Source organism: Neolamprologus brichardi, unplaced genomic scaffold (genome assembly GCF_056152115.1).
Source record: "Neolamprologus brichardi isolate AB-2024 unplaced genomic scaffold, ASM5615211v1 NODE_ptg000031l+_length_7269946_cov_1, whole genome shotgun sequence".
NCBI classification, from domain to species: domain Eukaryota; kingdom Metazoa; phylum Chordata; class Actinopteri; order Cichliformes; family Cichlidae; genus Neolamprologus; species Neolamprologus brichardi.
In genome coordinates this window covers 4,378,646-4,399,933 of record NW_028270136.1, presented here as the reverse complement: position 1 = coordinate 4,399,933, position 21,288 = coordinate 4,378,646, and the positions used below count along the sequence as shown (strand labels likewise).

The following is a 21,288-nucleotide window of genomic DNA, read 5'->3' as shown; positions in this document are numbered from 1 at the left end:
GGGACGAGGTGCAGGGACGCCACAGAAGCAGAGTGGATCTTTCATTGGTGTGCAGGGGGCTGACGGGCGCAGCTCTGCAGCCTGGAAACAGAAGGCGCAAGTGAATAGATGCCCACATGTAAGGACAGAGAGAGGGAGCTGCAAATAGAAAAGCGAGAGAAAGCCCAGGCTGAATGCTGTAATGCAGCCATGAATAAGAGATGCTTTGAATGCAGCTTTGTTGATGCACACACACACATAAAACACACACACAGCTCAGCGTTCCATTAGAGGAAACCCAGGCCATTAGTAGCTTTATCTTCTTTGTGTACAGCGCTGACAAGACTCCCCTCTCCATCACACCCCCTCTGAGCACTCTCAAAAATCATACAAGAAAACAGAATAGGCATACAAGCTGTGACACGCACACACATGCAGCCAGCCCTCCTGTCTCTCTCTCTGATGCAGATGTTGTGGATGGCTCTGTTTTAGCAGTGACTTGCAAAGCAGCCTCTCAAGTCCAACGGGGAAGGGCTTGTTTTCAAAAGGCCGCCTCTCCTTTCATGCTGATGCGATGCTTCAAACGGCTGACAGTCTCTCTGAATGTGCAATTACAGAATGTTTCTGTGTCACACCGGTTCAGCGTTCATTCACAAAAACTCTCATCTCCTTCTGTGCAGACAAACATGCCTGTGACAGCTGACAGTGTCGCCGTGCTTCCTCCCTCTCACACGTGACACAGGCTTTGACATTAAGTGTTTTACTGACTCGCAGTAACCGCTTTACCTTTTTCTGCTGTTTCCCTTCAGAAAAAATTGATCCTGAATTTAGGGATACGTGCACGGTTTTGTCTTTTCTGAGATGTTGCAGTTTTGACCCTTAAAAACAGAGAGAAGCATGTTGGACTGTGAGGATCTTATTGCAAAAGCTATCGTGATGCTAACAGGGGTAAAATGACCAGAATTAGCTGCAGTTATTCACAGTAGAGCTTGTCTTCAATAAACAGCCTTGGAACATATTTATATGTGAGCGGAGCTGCTTGCACTACATGAATCTTTAGTTCGTGGATTACAGAGGATTTCAGCATTTTTCAAGTCACTGTTGCTGTTGCTGTCATTCTGATTGCTCTAAGCGCTCTCATGGTGTCACTTTTGGCAGCGAGAAGTTGCTGATTTCAACAAACATCCTCGAATGACTAAAAATAGTCCTGAACTAGTTGGGCATTAACTAGTTAGACTGGGTCTGCTAGATATGAAGAAGCAGTTTGCAGTGATGTGAACCAAGAATATTTTTTAAGTGTCCAATAAACTCTTCACCCTCAGTAAAGTCATACAGGAAGCAATATTTTTATATTTTTCAGTGATTGAAAACTGAAATATATAAAATTAAAGGTTTATTTACTTAAATAATGAATCATTAAGGGAAATGTGTTTTGGATAAACTGAATGTAAACCAATCAAGTCAATTTCATTTGACCAGATTCAATGAAATTAAAGATTTTACACCGTAACAGAATTACATTGAAAATTACATGTAATTAAGTTAACATTGGGGTATCTTTTATTTATTTATTTGTTAGTTTGGTCCAGCCTGATGTATCTCAGCCAATAAAACGTGGTACAAAGCTGGCTTTTTTTCATCCTCCACCATGAGGGTCTGCAACCGTCGTGCAGCCACAACAATGTCAACAATGTGTATCCTTAACCAGCTGATGAGTGGTCTCCATAGTTACTGGGACTTGCTATGAAATTAATAGCTAAAGCCTCTGCATGCAGAGAACGTCAGTGATAAACTCAAGTTACAAGAAAAAAAAGCTCATTCCTTGATCAGATGGTGGTCGCTGGAGGTTGATAGTAGTTGCTTGGAAGGTGTATGATGCTACACGACCTCCTTGCAATTACTGTGGTTGCTAAGCAACACACCAGCGTGTCTGCAAACACTCACCGTCTCCTCACTGAGAGGTAAATAAGCTATGCAAAGACTCACGTTCCGAAATGTATCGATTGACTGAAGTTTCACTTCAGCTTAATGAGTAGTTGGTGAGCGTTTGCAGACAAGTTGGTGACTTCAATGAAAACTACAAGTGACTGTGGCGATCTCCTAGTGACCAAAAATCACAATGAGCTCTTGATCCAGCCGTCTCATTGTGACCAATTCACCCGGCGACAGCCAACAACTGTTTGCCAATCAGTTTGCAAATATAGTTTGCATTGAGCGGTCACTAGGTCTGTGTGGCCGAGGACTTAAACATTTGTTTTTGGACAAATCATAATAATTTACATGTTACACTGCTGGACTAACTCAAGTAACTAAAACGTATACAGGACAAAATATTTTGAGGTGCACTTCTAGTGAGAAACAAAAAGAAATGTGTACACACACACACACACACACACACACACACTGACACACACTGACACCAAAGCCCAGACCTGGATGGTCTTTGAAATGCAGGTGCAGGAGTGCTTTTATTCACATACCTGGTTTGGTGAAGTCAAAGTCAGCCACTCAGGCCCACGGCGGTAAAAGAAAATAAAGGTCAACAGTGTCATTACAGTTTTCAAAATAGATTATTTTAATACAATGCAGGTCTTGAAAAATGCATCACCAGCTTCGATTGGCAGACGATCAGGTGTGATAATCTGAGCAGAAAAAACGAACAAAAACAAAACACGATGTGATTGTTGTAAAGTGGACGCAAACAGCATTTGGAGGGCGTCTTAAACACAGCTGTAATGAGAGTTTCACAGCCACACAGACAGCTCAGACCTGCTTATCCGCTGCCAGTTTGACTGAAGACTTCTGTGCAACCAAACCACGAAGCAAGGCTGCATCACCGACGTAGTTACTGATGGTCGTGTCATTACTGTTGCGGTGTTTGCATCAGTCAGGGTTTCCACTCCCCTCTTTGAACTAAAACGCACATTTTTGTTAGGTTATTAAAGCAGTACATGCTGCACATGCTTCCATGAAGCAGACAGAGTATTATCCTTCTCTCTGTGTGGACAGTCTGCCCGACTCTGCCCAGTCAGTCAAGAAAAAGAGAGCTGCTACTAAAAGGCCCTTTAGTCCATCTGCTTTCAAACCCGATGTAAACTGCACCTGATCCAGACCCGATTATGACAGTAAATGGAGGGACAACCTTGGCATGGAGTAGCAAACTGCACAAAGAAAGGCCTCAGCTGGTCCTATAACTAAAGTAAGTATGTGACAAAGTGACAGAGGCGGGAGGGACTACCTGTAGACTGTCTAGTAATCACGTAATTATTCAGTGTGATAAAATGCTCATTATCCCGTTGTTTTGTTTCTTTGGTGGCACATCTGTATTACTATCATTTGTAGTCAGTGAGGAAGCTGAATCATGTAATTAGTCAGTATTTGTGAAATGTATGAATATATCAAACAGCATATTTTATACCAGTCCACTTTACATCCTTTGCTACTGTATTGGTCCACCCACCCTTGCTGACCAGCGGTCTCCAACCTTTTTTGCGCCACGGACCGGTTTATGCCCGACAATATTTTCATGGACCATTAAGGTGTCGCGGATAAATACAACAAAATAAAACTAGTACTGGTACCGAAAAAAAGATTTATTCATAACCAGAGATGGGCAGTAATCTGATTACTTTTTTCAGGTAACGAGTAAAGTAAGGGATTACTATTGCAAAAATGGTAATTAGATTACCGTTACTTTCCCGTAGGAACGCTGCGTTACTGCGTTACTAAAACTGTGATTTTTTGCGAGAATGTCTCATGACAGTGACGTAAGCGAGTGCGACGTTCGTGACAACAGCTGTGTGCAGATCAACAATGGATCATATATCGAGTGCAGAGAGAGTATGAGCGTGCAGCGTTTAAAGCGTGGAAGTACTGACCTTACTTTGAGTTTGATTCCATAAAAAGTGACAAAAACATTAGTGTCCGTTGTGCGTGGGAAGAAAACTTCTTTTTACAGCGAAAAAACCCCTAAACTTCCAAACAAGCACCGAGTAGCTACGACGTAATGGGAAACTCACAGAGAAACTCGCGGATTCTTCCACTGACCGCTGCACACCTGCACCAGGGTAAACCTCCGCCTACCCCACTCCTGCTTTACAGGTGAAAATAGAGCAACAGGACCGCTAGTCTTTGACTTTATTTATTTTCTGCTGTGTTTTACTTGCATCTATTTGAAAGACTGAGTGTAAACACACAAAAAACTATTTTATTTTATGTGCTGGAATGTGCAGAAAATAGGTTTAAATGTTAAACTAATTTCTTCCAGTCAGAGAATGTTGCAGATAATTAAATTTTTGCTTGATGCATAAAGTTAAAAGATTAAAACTAATAAAACAAGTTTTAAAAAGAGACTTTTCCATTTGATTACATTTTGTATGATGATTATGCAGAAAAAGTAGAATTGGGCTGAAAGATCTATCACTTTATCACCTATTCAGGTTGTAAATCGTGTTTTTAAAAAGTAACTAAGTAACTCAGTAATTAATTACTTTTAAAAATAAGTAATCAGTAAAGTAACGGGATTACCTTTTTGGGGAAGTAATCGGTAATTAGTTACTGATTACTTTTTTCAAGTAACTTGACCAACACTGTTCATAACACACGTGAAAAGACCCAGGAAAACTGAGTTAATGATAAAAACGATAACAAAATAACGCTGAAAACTAATAAAAACCCTGAAAACTATACATTTCACACCTGAACCTCAACTCTCGCGGCCCGGTACCAAACGACTCACGGACCGGTGCCGGTCCGAGGCCCGGGGGTTGGGGACCACTGCTGCAGACAATACCACCTACAGCAGTCATTGAACACAGCACAAACCAGTCCTGGTGCGGATTCCTTTTACTCACATACAGAAACAGGAAATACACAAAAACCAGCCACGACACCCAAGCTGTCTAAAAATCTTCTACTTTATTCGATAAGATAAATGTTTTTGTAAAACATTCAATAAAAAAATGATCTACAATTTATTGCTCGTTGTCATCTTCACACTAGGAATTTTGATCTGATGCATAATATCTTTTTTCCAAACCACTCTCACGAGGAATATGTTGCTAGATATTTAGACAAGGTTTTATGTTGTCATTATAGTAGTTATAACATACATACATACCCACGTTCAGAGTATATTAAAAAAAACAAAGTTACAGTAGCTAGACAGAAAAAAACAGACGAGGGACAGGCAGACTCAGGAGTCCTCTCATGTACTTTAGAGCAATTTCAGGGGGATCAGTAAATATTAGATTTAATATTAGACTCTTTTATGTACTCACAGAAAGTAAGACGATCGTGTTTAATAGCTCTTTATGGGTAACACATGTGTTCAAATGGAGTTTTTAATGTCAGAAAAATAAAATACTGCTCATCCATCCAATCACGGAGCAGCATTTGGGGGAAACAAAAAGATTCATGAGGATGACCTGAGGCTCCGCTGTCCCGCGTCCTTTAGAGAATCCACATCCTTGCCGCGCCTCCCCTCATACACATTCTCACTAAGCAGTGTACGTGTGTATTTTGTTGATCTGCTCCTCCTCAGGCCTGCCTGTGTGTGTCTGTGTGTGTCTGTGTGATGCAGCTGTGCGTGTGTGCTTTACAGTACACATGGGAGCCTAAAGTCCAGATTTCTTTTGTAAAACACGGACGCACAAACACACAGTTACAGTCGCATGCACGCGCAACCGCCGCCTGTTCTGCAGTCGGCGGCGATGTCTGGACATCATGCCAACGTATTTACATTCTCGTTTTAAGGAAACTGTGTACAAGGCAGTAGTAGATGGTGATCCGGCAAGGTGAAGAAGTCGTTTTTGGTCGTTTTTGTGATTTATTTTGTTTTAATCTTGGAGGGCGGGATTGAGGAAGAGGGAGCGGAGATGCAGGAAACAAGAAAAAAAAGAAACGTGAAGAAGAAGAAATCCTGTCAATAAATAAATAAATAAGTTAATAAGTTAAACTGGTCTGTCTGTACATGTGTCAAGAGACAATATGTGCATATATGTTTCTGTGTTGGTTGTCATGTCTGTGTTTGTGTGTGCTTATATTGTGTAGCCTTTAGGGGCTGTAGCTACGGAGGAGAAGGAACTCAAACCCCTCCAGAGACCCAGAGTCTGCTCTGACAGCACGAACAGAGCTGCTATGACACTCAACAACAACACTGTGTGCAGGACTAGCTGGGATAACCATGCTTTATGAGCTATTTTAAAACTACATATGAAAACCTGCAGGAGTCACACAGAGGAGAGCTGTGAAAGCTTCTTGGGTCCATGCAAGTTGTTTATCGCACGTAAAAGCTGGAGTTTCGGTCACTGGCTGTAAATTTAGTCTGTGGGAGATATTTTGTAAACGTTTCATGTGTTATGTTACGTTATGCATTAAGGTGGTCCAGCAGAGTGTTGAGACGGGAGCCCGTCCGCCGGCTTTCGAAGCTCACAAGTACACCAGTTTCACACTTCTCCCTGATTTTTTCTTTCTTTCCATTCTTCTGTTACTTTTGTCACTTTTCTAGCGCGAGAGCATAACAAAGCTGAACACTGTGAATGCCTTAGAGAAAAGACTGTCAGGAAGTGTGCACCATTATACAGATTTCACCCTGCATTCGAGTGTGGCAGTTCTGAACCTCTACAGACATTCTGCACAGTCACAGACACCATGCAAAGGCTTGTTTCCACATTTAAATCATTTAAATTAGTCCGTTTGTGTGTAAAAGTCTCATCTGTAACTGTTTGTTAATTACACTTGTAGATATAGAATTAGCTTTTTAATTATGTGCCCCATGAGAACCTATAAAGACTTGCAGTTTATAGTAGGACAAGATATCGGTCATGGCCTGCTCCGCAATCGTGTAATGGACTACAACTGCCCCAAGCTAAAGCGTTGAATATGGAGAAAAATACAAAGAAGGATACACTAAACCATACCAGCTGCCCACACAGGCAGCATAGCAGAATGCTCTCTACCTGTGATATATACTTTGCAGCCCAAAGCACATTTTTACATCTTTTTTCCTGTTTTATTTAAACACGTAACTACTGTAAGCTCTGTAAGCTACACCAACCGTGCAGACGAATGCAAACGTGCTGCTGAAGCTACTCCTCCTATAGTCATTCATGCATCGTTGATGGATTGGATTAGACACTGAAAAAGCTAAATGAACATGCACTTCAGATGAAATGAATGTGTCTGTGCAGACTACTTGGAAAGTAGTGCGTGGACATGTTTCATCTGTATCTTTGTGTTAGCACATTGGTCAATTTGCTCTGCATTTTCAGTTATCCGGTCTTTAAGTGATGACGTGTTGAATCCTGCCCAAACTACCCTGCGTTTAATAAGGCTTTTGTGTTTTTAACATGTTTCAATGCTTTGTGTCTTGTTGTATTTAATCTCAAAAAGCTCCTAAAACAGGCAGTGATCACTGTCGGCCTCTCTCGGTTTTTATTACCGCAATTCACTTTATGCTAACATAGCTGTGTCGCTAGCGATCACGTAGCACATTGTTATATACCAGCTAGCCCAACTTCAGTAACCCTACAAACGTCACTGCTGTTTAGTTTCCTGTCTTCATTTATGTTGGAAGTGACAGCAGAGCTGTACGTCTTAATTTGGTTAAGAAATCCCTCGCTCAGAACATGCTATATTATATTTAGATGGAAGCTAGCGAGCTAACGCCCTGCTAACTTCTAGCTCCATTAAATTGAAAAATTCTATTTTCATGGATGCCTGGTTGTTAAACTTAATTGTTACACCTGGTGGATCACCCACACTGATCATTTTATTACAGATGAAAGAATTTATACAGTTTTTAACTCTCAGTGATCGTTTGACTTAGAGACCTGTAGCGGAGTTTGGGCCCAGACACAGCTAACGACGTCATACTGAAAGACGGGATAGACAGGTACAGGATCGTCACTGTCACCCTGCACTGCACTGGAGCAGAGCTGGAAGCGATTTACATGTAGCTTAGGAAAAGGAAGCCGCGCAACTATTGCTAATCGCGATGCTAATGGTCATGCTAATGGTGAATCTAGCTAAATGTGATGCTAATGGTGATGTGACTAATGGAGACGCGGTACATATTAATATATTAGCTTGTATTTGGTTGAAAGGGCGTCAAAAGAAAAGGAGATGTGTTTACTTACAAATCACTATAGGTTCTTATCAGTTCTTAGTTCATTTTTTTTCATCAAAGACTTTATTAATTCGGTTTAAAGGGGTCTGGCTCGTTATATTGTAATGGTGGTCATTTCCAGTATGGAACAAAATTCCCCCCAGCAGATCTACAGTCAGTCTGGCAGTGAGAACGTGACTCCATTACACATCTTTAACGCATTTAGGAAATTTAGGAAGAAAAAACAGGGAAAGGGAATAAGCTTGTGACTGGCAGCTGCATAAATAAAAGTTGTCGTATATTCATATAAAGACACGTAGTACAAGTATCGATCACTTCTGTCATATCATAAAAACGATGCATTGCCGTGGCAGGATTAAACTTGCAGTGTTAAGTGTGTGAATGCGCGTCTCTGTCAGTGTGTATTTCTGTGCCCTTGGGGTGTGTTTTTGGGGAAAGGGTTAGGTTTGCCAGCTGTTGTACATTCACGGTGAGAGGTTAGGTGGTGCTGTCCTGCCGGTGCATTCACAGGATCAGCTTCAGGGGTCATCTGTAGGGCGTGTGTGTTGAAATTCAAGGGTCATTAAATGGTTAAATCTAAAGAAGGATGCATTTTCCTTTCTCCACCCAGGGGTTGTTCTTCATCAGCTCCGGGTTCAGGAAGGGATCCTCTGGGACACCATCCTCTATCCATTTTACCAAACTGTGTGGAGAGAAAAATAGAAAGAGCAGCATTTTTTAAATTCCTGAGGTTATAGTCTTACCACAATCTGTCCTCTATCCGCTTTCCCATATAAGGCAAAAGGACAAGGACAAACTGAGCGACCATAAGTAACTAATTATATTCAATTTTGCAACTTTTGTTTGTGTACTTTAGTTCTAACTACTCTGTTTCTTATTGAGAGTTTATGATTTTGAATTTGAAGCCAGCAGAAAATAAAAAATAAAATAAAAAAGCATTTTTTCTACTGCCTTGCATGACCTCTTCTTTAGTGTCTGCAGTAGTTTGCAACACAAAATGTTGTCCCATTCATGCTTAGCTGAACAGTTTGGACCATGCTTTTGCAATAAGTGCAGAGGGAGGTCTTGCATTGTGTTAGTGAAATAGGCCTGACACTGTGTGGATGGCAGCATGTGTTGCTCCTAAACTTTAAATCCCATAATGTCACAGATGTCGGCATCAAATTCAAAATGAACACGTTAAACAAAAGCAGGTTCTCTGTTTCATTCTCTTTTTGAATGTACATTTTATAACATATATATATAATTGTTTATTAACATTAAGGCAATTACACACACAGAGCACTGAGAAAAAGTGACAATAAATTCTAAACTTTTCACTTTCTAACTGTTCAGGACCAGTGTGCATTTTGGGCTACCAGCGGTCTGATTTGTCAGATCTGTTGATTTTTGATTTTACATGTCTGGTGTGAAAAGGCCCAGTGCTGATGAAATGCTTCCTTGGGTGTTTAATCTGATGGGACTGCAGAGAGAGAGACAGATAAACTCAACAGCGGCCGCTGCTTTGGTTCATTCTCAGATTAATGCTGTGACAACAAGCTTCAAGATACTGCTGATCAGCGAAGTCATATGACTACTTTATTATGGTGGTGAAATGACTAATATTGTATTTCCCAAATGTTCCTTGCATTTTGATGGCAGTTTTTATATTTCTACTTATGTATCAAACAATTCTAGCTCTATATATGATACTCCAAAAATGAAGGAACGATCAACACAATATAATACAAAATCAGTTCGATTTAATCTTCTCTGGTACAACTGAAAACGACAACGGGTGCACTGGAGAGGCAACAACAGCAAGATGACCCTCAAAACTGACTGAATTTGCTCCAGTTTTCCTTTTTGCATTTTCCAGAGAAAACCAGAGCGTGCTCACACTTAACACGCGTGACAGACGTAGAAGAGTCTGGAGACACCACCTGAGAACCTCTAGGATATTGTGTAGTGGTGCTGCCAAACAGTACCAAAGCCGATCTATAGCAGCTCACAGACTCCCTAAGACGCCATCATGCTCATCTGGAGCATGCCCAGATGTTATTGACAGTGCATACAGGCATGCGGGGGAGCGTACACAGTGCTGAGCCACATTATGGAAGCAAGTACATGGCTTGACTTCTGACTGAGCCGCATTTGCCGATGAGGGAACTTAAACTTGGTCTCAAAACTATACACAAACTAGTACTAATTTAAAATAATGCACTGAATTAATGAGTAAGACGGCACAATAGTAACAGCTAGTATGGCTCTATTTTCTCTCTCCAGCCTCTTCCTGGAAATGCAGTTACCAGTGTGTTCGGCGTATTTAGCTAAAACAAATATCTTCCCTTTCCAATCTGAGAGGCTCAGAGCGATTTATCTTTTTTTGTGCACAGTTGATTTCAGGGTCGTGAACTCTGCGCAGCACAGCAGTGGAGTAACTACTCACTCAGTCACTGTTTTGGAGGACTTCTCTCTTTTGAAGGCCAGCTGGTACTTGAGGCTCTCCACCTCCTTCTTCATCTGGGGCAGGTCCATCTCATCCATGGCTGCAGCTTGTTGTAGGGCTTTTCTGCCTGCACAAAGTGGGAGGAGGCCACAGTTATATTTATATAGAGCGCTGTCAAATAGCAGGCAGACACGCTCAATACATCTGTGCCCTGCAGCAAGAACACCACAAAGTGCATCTGATTTATGACTGCTGCTTAGTGATTCCACCTACAGGAGGGAGAATAGAGGCTGTTGTGTTCATAGAGTACAACTCTCTTAACTCTACAGGATACATTCATTTGATTTCTTTTGTGTTTTTTGGGCTCCATGTTTCCACTTCCATGGCTTTAATGAATACTTTGATAATTTCATACTAAGGTCACAAAATGTTTTGTGTCTGTACTCAAAAGGAGGAAAAGGACAGCATGTATTTGTGCTCAATCTAATCTTTCTCCTGTGCTATTGTGTGTACATGTTCAGTGCTGTCCCAACACACCCACAGACACACCAACAGACACATGATATTGCACCATATTTACCACAATCAAATGTGTGAAATTGGGTTAGCAAGCGAGCAGAGTCTATACTACAAACAGCTAACATAACTATTTGAAATTGGGTAAGTTGTACAAGTTGTGAGCTCTAACATTTGAAGAAATGATGGAAAAGCTAACAATAATGTACAAATTGTACAAAAAGTAACTTAAAAATGGTGGGTAAGCTGATAAAATAGTAACTAAATGTAATGGATATATAGCTTTAATAGGTGATACCAATGAATAAACATTTCTAGTTAAACCTAAAGAATAATTGGTTACATTTGAAAATCCAGAAACCTAAAAATGTTAAAGTTAGCTAAAAGTTAGCTAAAAGTTAGCTAAAAGTTAAAGCTAAAGTTAGCTAAAAGTTAAAGCTAAAAGTTAGCTAAAAGTTAAAGCTAAAAGTTAGCTAAAAGTTAAAGCTAAAAGTTAGCTAAAAGTTAAAGCTAAAGTTAGTTCTGTGGTTTCAACGCAAACTTGAAACAGCAGCCTAAAAAATAACAGCTCAATTTTATATTACGGGTCCATATAAGCAAACATTTACAGAAAATGTTTGTCTTCAGCAGTATTTATATAGGTGGTGTTGATGAACCACCAAACAAGGATGTTGAGGTAACATGATTGGAAAACAATATTTCCTATTTATTAATTGATTGATTTTTTTCTCTGTTTTCCCCCAGCAGCCACTGCCAAGGATTTGGTGAGTATTGAAAGAAATCTGTAAGCACCTAATACCAAAGCTTATCATCCATATCCACAGCCATAGTCGTGTATGAGACATCTAAAGTACTGATATAACTGAATTTTACGGCTCCTGATAGCTGTTGTCATCATGTTTGGGAACTGTCCTACTCTTTTCATCCGCACAGGTTTCAAGCATCAGCGCAGCTATCAGTCAGATCGATCTTCTTCCCAAAGATCTTGAAGTAAGTTCCTAAAACTATATGCAATTAGAAAATCTGATCCGTCCATCTGACATAATGGGATCAGCACTTCTTTTACACAACCTGTAGAGACTAATGCATCAGTAATATGCACTGCAGGTCATATCCATTTCATCCATGGAAGTAAGAAATGCAATTAGCTAAAGCCAGAATCACTCCTATGGAGACAAAAAACAGCAGCGTATTTTATCGTGAGATAAGAGATAACTGCAATTAGAGGTCACGCCTTTTTGCCCCCTGCTGGCCATTGGAAAGAATGCAAATTTAAGCCACTTCTTACTGGCTTTACTTTTCAAACTCGGAAGCTAATCTTTTATGTACAATAATCTTACAGATGACTTTTTCTGCAATAATCTTGTAATAGAATGAGTTATTTTTATTGGTAATGTTGCTCCATTATTGTAGGGTCTTTACCTTATAATATAAAACACTTTGAGGTCATTGTTGTGATTTGTTCCTATATAAATAAAACTGAACTGAATTGAATCATTAATCCTGCTGATCTGTTCCCATTAAAGAGTATATTCAGGTCCTGACATAACCCACTGAGGCACTCATTACAAACAATGTATACATATATCTGTACCTACACAGATCAGCTGATTTACAATTAATAAACAATGCGACATTAATATCAGTTACAGGATCTCTCAGCGGCCAACTCTGCACAAAAGTGGAGTATTTTTTCTCTTCCGCAGCGTCTTTTTTAGTCCGTTCCTCCCTCCTGCTCTCTCTTGCTCCCCTCCCACGCTTTGTGTCCACTCCACTCTCTCAGTAATACGCAGCCCCTCTCGTACGTGTGCTTGTGCTTATGTACCCCCGTGTGTGCTTTTATGAGTCATGTGAGGATTCGGGTGAGATGAATGCTTGTCTAGTCTGCACTCAGAATTGATCTTGTTGAGATCCTTCAGAATAGAAACAGCTATGGTATTTTTAAAGGGGCACTGAATAATGGTTGATACTACGCAGTTGTCCTTTATGACAGTTTAGTGAGTGAGGGGTTATATTCAGGCAGGAAACAGCCCCCGAATCTGACAACTACTTCATGGTCTGGATCCAAAAGAAGCATCCAGTCAGTTGTCCAGCAAAGCCTGTTGTTTGTTACATGCTATATGCACAACTATCTTTTGAGAGACAGTTGTGAACTTAAAATATAAAGATGTCATTGGTTTCTCCTCTTGTGTATAGCTTATTGCTCTCCTCTAGCAGAGGTCTGCTGCAGTCCATAGTTTGGAAGTTCCCAGCTTCCCTGCAAACACTACTCACCAAACTGAAACTTGAGGAAGACCAACAAGTCAGCATCTTTCATACTAACTACAGGGAACCACATCTCCTGGCGACCAACACAATCACAAGGAAGTTTTTGGTGCAGCACGATTTTGTGACCAATTTTACCCGGCAACAGCTGGCAGCCTCCAGCATCCACTCACCAGCTGGCCAGGGAATGTACATTTTTCCCAGCAACCATAAGTATCATTCCATATGATCCTCTGACTTTGTATGAAAAGAACACAGCACTTCTGTGTTTGCTTCATTTTTCCCACCAGAGAGCTGCGTTCTTCTTTTATACCACCGATGGCTGCTGCTAGGCTAGCTGCTAGGCTAGCTGCTAGGCTAGCTGCTAGGCTAGCTGCCAGGCTAGCTGCCAGGCTAGCTGCTAGGCTAGCTGCTAGGCTAGCTGCTAGGCTAGCTTGAAATGTATCGCTCTGACATGTATTTCCCTAAATGCCAAATTATTCCTAACAGTAGTTAACCCTGGAGTGAGATATGCACCATCTTGACATTTTGGCGCATTACAGTAAATGTATTAGTACAAGAGGCGATTGATACTATCAGGACAGTAATATTGAGCAACACAAAGCCGTAACTGGTTTTTAATGATTTTTGTCCTCTGAAAATTGATATTTAGGACTCTGGAACAGAATGAATCGATCATCACTCTGAACATGTGAAAGCCTCAGGCGTCAATGTAAAACACCGGCTGACATTGTTTATTTATTTTTATCTTTAGCACGTCATTGCTATTTGAGAGGAATGACGGGTAAAAAGGTCGTGGTTTTAAAAAAGAGGCTAGATTGAGAGAGACAAGGAGAGGTGCACACGCGTGTCCTTTTGTGAGTATGAGGAAAACACCAGGTGCAATATTACACGACTGTGTGTGTGTGTCTTACCAATATTAGACACACAGGACTAGAGCGATGGCTGGTTCCCGGCTGAGATCAGGTTTCAGCAGCATCCTCTAGAGACAACACTGGGATTGGATGCTTTCCTCCATCTAACTCCATCACTCACCATCTCCTTCATCCCTGTTTTCACTCTCTACCTGTTCTTCTTTTTCACATTCATTTGTCGGCTCCATCCTTCTCTCTCCACTCCTCTCAGCCTCCTTCTCTTATTTCTTCTCTGGCAGCGTCTCTGTTTGACTCCTTTTTTATTTATTTGTTTTATTTTTGCACCACTTATTGATCGCCTCCTTGGTTTTTTTCTTTCACTTATTCTCTTCCCCGATCTATGTTACTCCCGTCCTGGGAGAGCAGGTGTAGATTCCCTTTACTGCACAAGTCTTAAAATCAAAAAGGAATATTTGCCTTTGTTTGAACAAAATACCAGCGAGTGATGATGTCCGGTGGAAATGTTAACCCGTGATGTCGCTCATCACAAAGTGTTTGAGTCTTAGCTTGGAATTAAATATAACATTTAGGTGGCTACAGTAGCAACGTCACTGTACAAGCTGCATCAAATATTTCACTGCAAGCGTCAAACATCAACAAACGGAACAATATTCCCGACACGAAGAGAGTGAGTGGAGTTTGGAAAGCGTGGAGAAGACAGACATCTGTCACTACAAGTCATTTCCTCCATCCTCCCACCACCACCGCTGCTGCTGATGTGGATTTACTGCCTGCAGGTAATGCTGAGAAAGAGAGGGGGGGGGCCTGCTGTTTCAAACTCTTATGTTTACAAGAATCTGCCAAATTTCGAGATGCATGGCACGGTCAGCGTGCAGTTTCACTAATGAGACAGATTTCAAGCCATTAAACGAGTCCAGCAATTTCATCAGGATACTGTAAAAGGCGCCTAAAGCACCACAAGTTTAAAGGTCAAGTTCAGTGACTGCAGTTAGCAGAGGTGAGACCTCGCAGACAGCTACAGCTCCCTGTGTTGGCGCGTCTGTCACCCAAAGCAACCGTGCCCTCAACTGTAAACGCCATAGCTGTCATAAAGGGAGAAACTATCCATAGATCCCAAAACACGTTTTTAAAGCTGTAAACATGCTTTTTAGTGCTTTATTGTCATTTTTACATGGAGTCTGTGGGGACTGACTCGTCATCAGAGTCAGCCTCAAGTGGCCGTTAGAGGAACTGCAGCGTTTGGCACTTCCACGTTGGCTTGATCTTTCAGCTCTGCAGTCTGCTCGAGACGACTCAGTCATAATTATTTATGTTTATGTTTTATCCGCTACTTTTGTTGCTGTAATTATATTACTGAAGCTGATCACAAAGGAAAGCAATGGAAAAGCTCATCAGTGAATATTTTAATGTTACATTTGGTATGATTTTTTAAAAAAACATTTATTTTCTTCAGAGTAGTTTGGTTGCTACAAATAAGTAGATTAAAAATGTGATTGTGTATAAGGGCTAATTTGGATGCTAATTCCCAACTTATCCCCGGAAAGTCATGCACTGACCCCCCTCCCAACTACAGCCTTTTTTTCTGGGAACAACAAGAATGCCAAAAACTGAATTATACAATTATACTACCAGAAGTAATCAGAAAAATCCGTCTATCACAAACAGTCATTGAATGAACCCAAAAATGAAACGTCGTCTTCATGCCAGCTGTTTCTTTCTTTCTATCATACACCTTTGTCTCTCTCCATCTCCAATTACTTCGAATGGGACTGGATGAACAGCCAACTGTGTAAATATGTCTGTGTTTATCTGGTAAAGCTCTGCTTTAGACAGCCTTTAAACGCCACACAGAGTAAATAATGGAAAGACTCCACCATTATACTGCCATGTGGTTTACTGATATCTTACTCTGTGGGCTCTGAATCAGAAAAGATCAAGAACTCTGCTGCGCTCTCGCTCCCATCCTTTCGCTGCTCTCTGATATCTGTTTCTGACTGTCTCAGACAGTTAATCTGTCGCTTCTCCAATTATGGCTGTTGTAGAATAAAACGATCAATTATATCCCATTTACTCTAAACCAGCAGTCACGTGTAATGGTGCTTGTGATGTATATTAAAACATCAATAAATCAGAGTCAAATTTATCGCGATCCCTTGCTAATGTTAGTCTAAACTAATCTCATAAGCCCTCCATTGTTACTATCACAGGGAAGACCCCGGCTTCCTCATAGCTTCTATCACCACACTTAAGAGGACGAGCATGTCGGAAGTCTTTCCCCCTCCATCAGGACCATCGACTAGCTTCACGTTCACACAGGATATCATAAGAGTGTGTACTGGATGTACAGCGCTCTTTCTGTCACAGAACCAAACAGGCACTCCACAGCCAAAGCTCACAGCACTGTTGATATTGTCAGTTAGTTGACAAAGTCTGATGTGTGTGTTTTTGGTTTTTTTAGCTCTTCCTGTAGTTCTGCCGGGTTCATCGAGCCGTGACGGCCTGCATGAACCGGGCAACATGCAGTAAAGCATGAAGCGGTCAGGATGAGAGTCAGAACAGTTCACCTTCACGTTTGGAGCAAGTTACTGTACAACCAAGGGCAGTACAGTGTCATGGGGACACTCACTGTTTTCTCAGATATTACGAGCTACCTGAAAATGATGGAAACGACCTTGTTGTAATCAAGCAAAGTGGGAATGTGAGAAAATTCCCTCTGGAGTCGAGCATGTTAAAATGCTTGCTCAGCACTTAACTTGGCTATACATCTTAGCATTGTTAGAGTCGAGAGAGCGTGCTGCTTTTTATGAATGAGCCTGAGTGTAGGTGGATCATTTGCACAAGCGTCGTGTAAGAAAACTGCACATTTCCCAGGAGGGGAATGTAGGCAATGTAGTTGTTGGAAACACAGCTTTGTTACCTCGAAATGAAGTCAGATATGTAAAATAAACTACCAGGACCATAAGGCGCATTAAGCAAATCAAAACAGTCAGATTAGTCAAATTTTACTCAACTCATTCTTCTTGCTTCCTCCACTTCCGTACCATTGATTCATTAATGTTGAATTCTCTCTGCTCTATTCCCATGTTGTTGCAGTATATTAATGACTAACTTTGTATTGTGGATGGATTATCTCAGTTGTTCTCCTGACTGAAGTTTGGTCCGTTTACAGCATCCTGCCATGCGATTGCATTTGTCCCTAACCATCAGGAACCCTCACGTTAACTTTTATCGAGTGGAAAAAAGTTAGCGTTCATCCTCCAGCTTCACTGTGTTTATGCTAACATAGCTGTGTCGCTAGCGATCACGTAGCACATCATTATATACCAGCTAGCCAAACTTCAGTAACCCTACAAACGTCACTGCTGTTTAGTTTTCTGTCTTCATTTATGTTGGAAGTGACAGCAGAGCTGTACGTTTGAATTCTTTCAGAAATCTCTCAGTCAGAACATGCTATATCATGTTTAGGTAACTAGCAAAACTAGCGAGCTAACTTCCTGCTAACTTCTAACTCTGTTAAATTTAATAAATTCTGTTTTCATGGATGCCTGGATGTTAAACTTAATTGTTACACCTGGTAAAGCAGCAACGCTGATCGTTTTATTAAAGATGAAAGAATTTAGTCAGTTTTTAACTCTCAGTGTGCCACAGTGTTTTGGACCCAGATTACTCCGCGAGGCTCCAGACTACGGTAGCTGTAATGCTCAGACAATCCATCAAGCGGTGCGGCTTTGTAGCTTACCAAAGTCGTACTAAAATATTTTTGACAGATTTTTGAGCACCATGTACCACATGAAATCGGAATTCATACATAAGGCGCACTGTCAATTTTTCAGAAAATCAAAGGATTTCAAGTGCGCCTTATAGTGCGGAAAATACGGTAGTTGGATGCGGTGGTCATTTTGTAGCTCAGGCGGTGTAAACTTTCTTTGTCGGTTTTAATAGATTTTGTTCACTTTACATCTCTTTAAAAGAATTCTGCCTCTTGGTGCTCAAAATATGAAAAATACTTTTCCAAAACATGGCGTTCACATTCACTGTTACCCTCAAAAACATGTTTGACCTGGATGCAGCTCTGAAATATGACTTAGAAAAGAGAAACTAGGGTTACCCCTAACAGGTTTCCCAGGGGGGGAAAGAGTTGACCGGCTTTTAGAGATGATGGCTTTGCTCTTACCACACAGGTAGTTCAGAGCAGTAATATATGGTGTTTGGTCAAGGTGTGGCTGTCTTTGCAGAGCTCACTGCAGTGTATACAGAGCTGGGACACTTTGGTGTGAATGGAGGTCATCTTTTTCTTAAGAGTCTGCTCAAGTTTTATAAAAGATGAAGAACAAGTTAATTACATGTTCTTTATAAAAAAAAAAATCAACTATTTTTATGAACTGAATCTGTTTTCAGTATTTTGATAAAATGTAGCATTTAATCAGACTCTGGGTCTGCATCAAAAAGGCTCTCACATATCTGTGTATGCCTGAAGCTTTTAAAAAGATATATTTGGGTTTGTGTGTGTGAAGGTTAAAGTGGGGTGGTTGTTTTAAGAGAGGGTATATAGGTCACGCAGCGATTTGGGTCAAAAGCATCCAGAGATTAACCTTTACCCCCGTCTCCTCCGCTATCTCGTCCCTCACATATACTATAGATATGTGTGTGTGTGTGTGAGGGAGAGGGTGGAGCAGGTTGTGAGGTGAGCTGCTGTTGAATGCTTAACTCGTGGTCCTGCTGACTGCTATGATTATAGCTCAAGGTTAAATTAGAAAGCCGAGGATAAAAGTGTGAAAGTGTAAGAGTTGGTGGAAGGTAAGGCCAAAGCAAAAATAAATAAATTATGACAGATAAGGATAAGTAAGAGGCAGAGAGGCTGGTGATGGAAACAGAATGAGAGCCTCCTCTTGCCTCTATAGCTACTGCATTGTAAATAGAAGCTAAAAATAGAAAGGAACAGGCAGAGCTCTTCTGACCAGCTGAGAGTGGCGAGTAAGAAAGAAAGAAGAGGCTCCTTGTAGTTAAACTGAGGATGAGATGCTGCTGAGGATAATAAATGCCAGCTTCTGTCAGATGATGTTTGAGCTTTTACAACCAGCTAATCTCTTCAGCAGCACTTCAGTGAGCTCTGAAGTGGCTGGGATCAGTCCAGATGTTATCACACTAGTGTCTGCATGAGGGAAACATCCAATCAATGGAACCTGATCAATGCAGGCATGAACTAGATTGGATGGAATTAATGTTTGCGTGCATGTTTTTGTTTGGGTGTATGCGTGTTCCCCACAGGGCCACGCATACGCTAGGGGTGGCGGTGCCTGCCCCAGAACACAAGACAACGGCAAAGAGGTGCAAAGACGACAGGAGTGCGAGGACCAACAGCTATAAGTAGAGATAAAACATGTAGAAAGAGATAGAAAGCAATCGCAAAGAGATCGAAAACAACACACGTGTAAAATCTACAGTAAATTAGTTTTAAGACGATCTCTTTGTGACAGAAATTGAAAACTGCAAAAATCCGCTGCAAAGAAATGAACCACAGAGAGACACAAACAGCTGTAAGTAGAGAAAACCATGAGATGCAAACGTACCACAGAGACACACATTACATACCACAATGAAGAGGCTTGGTATTAATGAACTACAAAGCACTCAGCCATAAAACGGTAAAATAAAATAAAAAAATAAAAAGGAGAGATGATCTTCTCAGTCTGGGGTTGTGTAGCTTATCTTGATCCAGGGCTCCACGTTCTCATAACCAGACGGTTTTAGGTCATTTTAACTTTACTATCCTTTTATTACCAAAGAAAAAGTGTAAAAATTAAAATCTTCACAACTCTTCACTCCCTCCCTAAAAATGTGGTCCCGAGCACCATCTACCCCCAGAACAGGGTCAAAAGAGGCCGGGGAGAGAAAAGGAAGGAGGAGGAGGAAGAGAAAGTGCAGAGGACAAATATAAGTTTTATGTAACATTCGTGGGTTCTGTATCGCCTGCGTGGTTGCAGTTTGTGAAGTACGCATGAAAAACCCAGCCTATGACACAGATACACAAGGATCTTCTTATCGTCTTGCCCAGATTCAAATAAAATCTACAGTTTCATTTAGGGGTCAGTTTGACCTCCATGCTTTATGCGAACAGGCGAGCCTGTAATATTAATAAAGGCCCCGCTGTGTTGGCGGAGCAGCCACAGAAGATAGTGTACCGTGGCGTGGCTCTCCTACCTCACTGATGCGCTGGCGGAGGCTGTTGCTCTTTCCAAGTCTGACCGGTGCAGTTAAACTGGAGGAGAGGGCAGAGAAGACAGCTGGCCTGACTCACGGAGACTGATTTACCCCCTCTGCTAGAAAACAAATAGCGCACTTAATGTCCGTAGACTTAGTTTATCTCGGAGAGGCGGTGTGCACTCTCGGTATCCGCTGGAAAAGATCAGGGATAAAATCCGCAGTCTCCAGAGTAAAAGACGCGATGACGACCAGTCTGAAGCTGTCTGGAGTGCTGGAGGAGTCTCGCTGTTCGCCGGTAGTCCGGTTTGTTGCTGCAGCTGCTGAACCTGCACGAGAATGAGGCGGGGAAACGACAAGTTAACGATCTGGTCCCGTGCGCGCTCCGTTCGCTGCCCGCTTCTCTGCTGGGATCCTCCTATATGAGCGTCAGTGCGCGCGCGCGTGAGTGTAGGAGCGAGGAAGAGTGTGTTCCCCCAGGATGCGTATGGAGAGTTGATAAGGCGAGGAAGGGTGGGGGTGTATAAGCGCAGGTACAGCACAAGTAACGGAAGACTTCTGTGTGTGTGCGTGCGCATGTGCGTGCGCGTGTCCATGCGCGCGCGCCCGTGCGTGCGTGTGAGGACTCTTTTTGCCCCCATTGCCAGATCCTGGATTTCTGCCCTAATATGGCCACTTATAGCTTCAGAGCAGGAGAAAGATTTCGGTTTCCAGTCAAGAAAAAAGAAACATGTTTGCGAATGCGTCACTTTTAAACCCTCTAACAGAAGAATCTGTTTGATCAGCAACTAAAGCAGAGATTCGTTATTTTACTGCCAACCAGTCGGTATAACTCTTGAGTTACACCTTTGATTTAACCTTTAATGGCTCTCATCAGCACGTGACAGAAGACACAC

The 21,288-nt window shown here is 41.5% G+C and overlaps 1 protein-coding gene across 1 annotated transcript; it reads right to left on the bottom strand.

Annotated features, from left to right (window-relative positions):
- Positions 1 to 5,280: 5,280 nt before the first annotated feature.
- On the bottom strand, positions 5,281 to 20,846 carry gng13b (guanine nucleotide binding protein (G protein), gamma 13b). The gene is made up of 3 exons (XM_006805105.3): positions 20,393 to 20,846; positions 10,536 to 10,662; positions 5,281 to 8,789 (listed from the first exon to the last, which is right to left on the bottom strand). The coding sequence occupies exons 2-3, from the start codon at positions 10,631 to 10,633 to the stop codon at positions 8,684 to 8,686; spliced, it is 204 nt and encodes a 67-aa protein (XP_006805168.1). The 5' UTR covers positions 10,634 to 10,662; positions 20,393 to 20,846; the 3' UTR covers positions 5,281 to 8,683.
- Positions 20,847 to 21,288: the final 442 nt, after the last annotated feature.

Bases quoted from the DNA above. Each gene is read 5' to 3' on its own strand.
- gng13b (XM_006805105.3), bottom strand. From the start codon at position 10,633: ATGGATGAGATGGACCTGCCCCAGATGAAGAAGGAGGTGGAGAGCCTC. The intron at 8,790-10,535 runs GTGAGTAGTTAC...CTCTCCACACAG, and splicing joins TCCTCCAAAACAGTGACTGA to TTTGGTAAAATGGATAGAGG.